The sequence below is a fragment of the Adiantum capillus-veneris genome, chromosome 9, assembly GCF_014529385.1.
Source record: "Adiantum capillus-veneris isolate H3 chromosome 9, ASM1452938v2, whole genome shotgun sequence".
Lineage (NCBI taxonomy): Eukaryota > Viridiplantae > Streptophyta > Polypodiopsida > Polypodiales > Pteridaceae > Adiantum > Adiantum capillus-veneris.
In genome coordinates, this window is record NC_140939.1 from 124,384,774 (window position 1) to 124,391,859 (window position 7,086).

Sequence of the window (7,086 nt, forward strand, 5' to 3'; positions counted from 1 at the left end):
TGGAGTAAAGCAAGGATGCCCCCTATCCCCGACTCTTTTTGGGATGTATGTGGATGAGTTTTCGGACTATGTAGAGCGCCGGGGGGACGGGGGCTCAGCTAGCAGGGACATGGATTCCACGGTTACTATACGTTGATGATATTGTGCTGATTTCTGACTCTCCAGAGGGGATGCAGCGTCATTTATATGCTCTGCATACATTTGCTCGTGACAGTGGATTGTCTGTCAATCTAGGGGAAACCAAGGTTATGGTGTTCAACACCACACCACAGTGGGTCAGGAGGTCGGCACCCATATTTATGTATGGCCAGGAGACTGTGGAGTACACAGATGCATATACTTATCTTGGGGTAGTCTTCGGTGGACCGGTGTTTTCACTAAGGAGAGCATCAGAGACTAGACTGACAAGAGCATATGCAGCTTTGGGCGGACTGGAGAGGATGTGTTCGCAGGTTCAGTTTCAATAACCGCGAACAAAGCTTTGGCTTTTTGACACTCTGGTGACTCCAGCTATGCTCTATGGAGTTCAGGTATGGAAACCCTCAGTAGACCACCATGGGAGATCTGGCAACAAAGATGGATGGAGATGTATGGAAAGGCCTCTGGTCTCTATGATAGCTCGAATGATTTGGGCTAAGGCCTCAGTACCACATGAGATTATCCGAGACGAGCTAGCCGCTCCCCCCCCCCCCCATGGTGGAGGCATTGACGAGATCGGTATCCTTTATGCACGGTCTATGGGATCTCCCCAGGGACAGATACGCTCAGCTTGCCCTGGAGTCATCTCGACAACTAGCTCTACAAGGCGATACAGCTAATGATACTGGTGGGAGTGTTGCAACTACCTCATGACAAGGGAGGGGTTTGAACCTCTTACACGGTCAACATGTCTCCGTATAGAAGCAGGTTCTTCACTCAAAGAGGATCGTTGATTCTTCAGGATCTGGCGAAATGGAATGGAAGGCTATGTTCAGATGCATTACCCGAATTGACTTGATGTAGATGATCTTCAGTCCATGAGCCCTACTACCTTTTCCTTCTACCCACACACACTTTTTGTAACTAGAGTTCAAAAGGGGGATTCCAAGCTTGCACTCAGAGACTTAAGAGGTGGATAGGCCTTGGAGGTCCTTTTCACTCCTTTGCAGACCATCACAAATACTGGTAGAAACCAAGACACAGCAAAATAGAAAGCATTCCAAGCAGAAACTTTGCAAGTCTCGCCTTAGATGGTGCCATTGCAAGTAAAACTGCAGAATCTTTTCTTTCCAGAATCAACCAACTTACACCTTGTTAGTTATTCTGACTCCTTGAAATTCCCATGAACAAGAAACCTTTCTTTACACCTTGTTAGTTATTCTGACTACTTGAAATTCCCATGAACAAGAAACCTTTCTTTTGGAAGTACATAAGCTTGTTGCAAAGTGCATAGCAAGATCCTACCTTATTCTGCTCAAGGTTTGGTCATGTCAGTTATTGGAAAATTAGTAATTTCTTTCTTAACATGCATAACTTCCCCGCTCTCATACCAGAGAAAAAGGATCCATGTAAATACAGAGATTGTGGCAGTAGGCCAGATAGAACAGTCCTAGATATTCCTCCCTCCCACTTGAGGAACTTTCCTATTCAAGATACTGTTGGCAAGTGAACTCAGCTGTATATGCAATCATACCAGCGTCTCAATCGCACTAAAGTGAAAGCTCAAAAGAAGTATCTGGCAACCTTAAAACAAAAAGGTTACTAATTAACACTCACACTACCTTCTCTATCATCCTTCTGTGCTCACTAGATTGCTGAAACTCAGAAACTCTGATAGTGAGTGAGTCTGGCTAATATTAGCTAATTCTGCTGAAGGATGCTCGTAAACTGGAAAGCAAGGGTTGGATATGAGGGTAATTATCTTGACAGAATGGACCCTAACGAAAGACCCCCCCCCCCCCCCCCCCTGCGAATCTTAATGATAGACAGCAGGTTTGGCTTACAAAAGGTGGAGAACAGACTCCAGCCTTATCTTTTATTTTTTTCCCCTAAACGAGAAACCATAGATGTGAAAGACAGGAATGCCCAATACCGGCGCATATAGGAACAGCACTGACGTGATTTCGAGAAGTGACATTCTCTTGCTAAAGCAATTAACAATACCACTAAACATGCTCAGTCACTCTATAAGCAGCATACACTTTGGCAGTAACAGAAAAAGATAAATCATGGCACAATGCTGAGGTCCATTGAGATGGTAGTTTTCTTCATCCAGATCAATCCAAGCTCCCAAAAAACCTTCTACCACACTACCTTATTCATTTATTAAGGAGCTTTATTATCAACAAAATGAAACCATGTAGGTCTTTCTAAGAAGGTAACCCTCTGCCTTTTTATTTGATAAGGCCACTAACCAAATTTAATAGCATGCCTACCTTTAATCCACGACTGCGCTCTAGCTCAGGAGTTATACTCAAACATTTCTTCATCAGGTAAATTACATGCTGTAAGCTCACAGAGACACAAACATAAAACTTTCAAATATTTTCGATATTTCTCTGCGAAATTATATTAGTGCTACTCTAACTGAGGTGCTGCTGAAAAAACAATAATATTCTTATCAACGATTCTTATCGTCTCAAATTCTCCAAATCAACCTAGCCCTACATGCCCATTCTTCTTGGAAATCAAGATGGTCACCCCTACCAGCATCAACTGACAGAAACCAGCCAGCCAGAAAAGCAAACAAATTCATAAGCTTTAATAGTAACACCAACCTTCAAGCTATGTCTCCTTGAGACACTGATATATAGAATGCAGAGCAGCAGGTCCAGCATCATCACCTACCAGAATCAGCTTACTGTTCACTCGGAATAAATCAAAGCTCACCACCACCATGCATGATACAACAACAGAATCAAATACACATTCAAGTAGCTCCATGGCTACAAAGTTTCATTGCATCATGGCTTAAGCCATGCACTGCTTCTAATGCCAGTTTCTATCAGCTTCAATCGTGACATTCACGACTGCAATGGTATCTACAGATGCTAAACAATCCACTATATACAAAAATGTACATGTGACATGCCACAAGCACATCCTGGAGCACGACCCAAGGTCGACGAAACCGGGAACAAAATAGCCATCAATCAACTCTACAAAGCACCTGCTTCAAAGTTCATGCTCCAGCTATCTCAATCTCGTAGATCATGATCCAATTTTCATATACAAATGAAGATGTTATTTACTTTAAGCGTCCGCCTGACAATAGAGCCATTATGTTGCCACCATGTACTCTCTCCTCAGGCAAAGACAAAGAAGACATATCAAAAACTTCATCATCCTCCATGTTGGAAGAGCCTCCTTGCCCATATGCATCATCTTTTCTGAGTGTTGGCCGATGCACAGACGAAACTCCAAAAAATGGTGCTGAAACGAGGTGCTTTGTCTCAGAGACTGGTTTGGACAAAGGCATGTGCCCACCAAAATTTGCTGACACATATGTGCTATAACTCTTGCTGCAATGAAGCCCATACCTTTGCGGAAACAATTGTGACTCTGAAATGGGGGATGCGCTCTCTTGCATTCTAGCTACCTCTGTTGGAAGGCCTTCATTGCCTTCTGAAAATTGCAATGATGACTCTAGCTCACAGTTTCTTAGACCTTCCTTTACTTGAACAACACTTCCTCTAGCAATGAGACCAGACAGAAGATTACCCCCTGCCTCATTTCTTGGGAAAGGTGTGCCTGTGAAAGTGCCAACCCCATGTACTCTGCGATCCTGTACTAAAGCACTATGCTCTGTACAGAGGCCAAGCTTCCCTTTTGCAGTCTTGTCACAAAAACCCTTGAAAAAATCAGCTGCATCTGCAATATCTTTAAAGCTACTTAAGAAACTTTCCTGACCCCACAAGCACCTTTTACCCCCTCCATGGGCTTTGCAGAAATCTGTGCTACCCTGAGCACTCTTGTCACAATTCTCAAACTTGCACCGTTTACCACCGCCATGCTTAACACAGCAATCGGTTCTTCCTCTAGCACTCTTTGTACAGCCTTCAACAGCGCATCTCTTTCCACCCCCATGTGCAACACAATACAAAGTACCCCCATGCACACTCTTTGAGCATATTCCTCCCCCTTCAAACATGCACCTTTTACCACCCCCATGGCCTTTACATAGAGGGGTACTTCCTTCTGCACCCTTATTGCATCCCTCTACAGTGCACCGTTTTCCTCCTCCATGGCCCTTGCAAAACATAGTACTTCCTTGGGCACCCTTACCACAATCGGGGTACTGACATCGTTTGCCACCTCCATGTGCAATACACAAGGCCGAATAACCCTCCGCACTTTTCGTGCAGCCTGCTTTTTGACATCTCTTCCCGCCTCCATGTTTTATGCAGTAGCCCGTGCGACCTCTTGCTGCTTTTGGACAACCTTCAAATAAACATCGAGAACCCCCACCATGTGCTATGCAAAAGTCCGTTTTCCCCTCAGCACTTTTGGTGCACCCTAAGTGCTCGCACCTTCGCCCTCCTCCATGGGCCTTGCAAAAGATTGTGCTTCCTTCTGCTCCTTTGTTGCATCCTAGCCTTTGGCACCTCCTTCCACCACCATGAGATATGCACAGGCCAGAGGCACCCCTTGCCCTCTTCACACACCCTGTGAATCTGCACATCTTTGGAGCTCGATCTCCAAATCCACTGCCACTAGACGTTCCACTAGTGGATGTAGTGCCACTTAATGCCCTGAAGCTCATTGAAATGTCAGAATCAGCCGCACTCTCTTGAACACTCGTAAAATTTGCCCAGGCATCCAAGCACGGAGCTTTGGATACCTGATAGGCCTTTAAAAAGGGTAGAATGTAACCCCCATTTGAAGTCGAGCCTTCGTCAATCATGGGCACATCTGCATTGTAAGCACAAAGCAAACTACCTTCTTGGCAAAAAGATGGTAAGCTTGTGGACCGGTCTGGCTTCAACACGTCTGTAACTTTGTGAGACAGAAGATCCTCTGACACAAAATTCAACACACACACAAATAAATGCAGTTAAGTCAAGCAGCCTCAAAAGGATTTTAAGTGAACATATGATAAAAGTAGATGAGATTACACTAATACCTGAGGCATCCACACAGTTGTTGGAAGAAGGGAGTATAGATGTAAGGACAGAGTCTGCACCAGAGGTAGAGGGCATGACAGTGAGGCCCAAACCTAATTTCACCCCTTGTGAAACATTGAGGTATGGGTCTTCAGAACAAAAACTGCCAGTTGAGTTCCAGCTCTTCATATTAAATTCCGTGTTAAACAGGCCCATAGTCAGGCTAAGGTTATCTGCATCATTAATGTGGCCAGGAGGGCAGAGGCTGCGTGAAAGATTGCTGCTCAACGGAGAGCTAGCTTGAGCAATGCGATGAGGTCGACCAAGGCCAATTTCATCACTGGACCCGACAATGCTTACTTTACAATCAGCAGAACCAACACCCAACTCCAACCGGCAATCATCTTCAGACCCGTTTGAAGGTGACTCCCACATGCACACACTGTCTACAACTTCGCCGTTATTCAACCGCATCCTTTTCATCCCCTTTAATGAATCTGCCCTAAAATCCATGGCTTGAAAACCCTCAGAAGGTCTGAAATAAGCAAATGTTTCCGGATCAGTGTAGGTTCTGTGGCGGAGAGACGATGAGAGCCTCAGAGACGACTCATGAGTCTATACTGTTCAGGAATGGGACGAGGGCGAAATGCTTTCGCAATCGCCCTCTCCACCTGAAAAGAAAAAGGAATAAATACGCAATGGAAGCTTACGAATTGCTCGATCGCCCGCTAGTACTTGTTCAATCGCCCATCACGTACCTCGGGCCCTCATCACTCAGAAGCTTCCTCTGCATTGTACGCGCACACATACATTCCAATGTGTGGCTTTTGTCCCACTGAGTCTTGAGACCCTGATTCATGTTGGATTCCACGTTCGAGGGAGATTCTTTTTGCGAAGTGCATAGCCCTTTCCACCTTGAAAAAGGTTTCTTTTCCTATGATAGGCCACTTTTCCTTAGGAGATGCAAATCATACAAACATCCTCTCATTTGTGCCATCTCCACTCATGTAGCTCCTTTTAGGGGGCTTGTTCATATAGAAGAGATGTGCCTCAGAGAACTTCAGAATTGGTCATCCCAAGCTTTCTCATGTGTTGTAGGTGAGATGCATACTATGTATGTATGCCTTATCCGGCTACTCTAAGAGAAACAATTTTCACTCACCATCTGTTGGTGTTAAAATGGTTATGCCTCGCATGAAGTGCCTCTCCTCTCATTATATACGACCATGTCATCAACTTATTGATAGGCCTAAGACAAATCCTTATTCTTGACTTACAATGCCCATATATCTCAATTTTCCTACCTTTTAAGCTCACAAAATAATCATATACACATATTTCGATAAACTAAAATCTTTGGCATGTTACAAGCAATAATGACAAGTACCAAGCATTGTGATTTCATTGCCTCAACATCGTTCATATAATGTTCAGAAAGCGTAGAAAGAGAAAGGGGCTTACTCAACAAGATACCTTTGTGGTGGTGGCCTCACTCAAGGTGATCTTATCGTTTACTAGTGATGTATGAAATTATTGATAGTGCAAATGTCTTTGATAGCGGTAGCAAATAATCTCGATACCTTCCCATTATTATTATTCAGGTTGGTCTTTAGAAAGTTGTGAAGGCTTGTGTCCAATTGGATTGATAGCATATAACAAGAATGTGACACATCCAATAAATGCTTCGAACTAAAGAAACGGGACCTTGTATAGTTTCTATCATCCATTTCATGTCGTCAAAACATTATTATTGATCACTTAGATGCTTATAAAAAACCTCACCACTATGTCACAGATTTTCCTCATGCTGCAATATGTGTATCTCATTACTTCATCAATTTGAAGAGAATCTTCTTGAATGGCCACTGGGGGGGGGGGGGGGGGGGAGCCCTTGAATGACTTCTATAAGCTAACATAGCAGAAGGAATTTTCCATGATGGAAGCTTAAGATTATATGCCATATCATTTATATTTTCTTGAGTTTGGAATGGCTCTTGATGGCCAA

The 7,086-nt window shown here is 43.9% G+C and overlaps 1 protein-coding gene across 1 annotated transcript; it reads right to left on the bottom strand.

The window, feature by feature from the left end:
- Positions 1-861: 861 nt before the first annotated feature.
- On the bottom strand, positions 862-5,998 carry LOC147451131 (uncharacterized). The gene is made up of 6 exons (XM_086520096.1): positions 5,892-5,998; positions 5,792-5,809; positions 5,102-5,616; positions 3,231-4,995; positions 3,060-3,148; positions 862-2,924 (listed from the first exon to the last, which is right to left on the bottom strand). Exons 1-6 carry the CDS (start codon positions 5,981-5,983, stop codon positions 2,764-2,766), a joined length of 2,640 nt encoding a protein of 879 aa, XP_086376222.1. The 5' UTR covers positions 5,984-5,998; the 3' UTR covers positions 862-2,763.
- Positions 5,999-7,086: the final 1,088 nt, after the last annotated feature.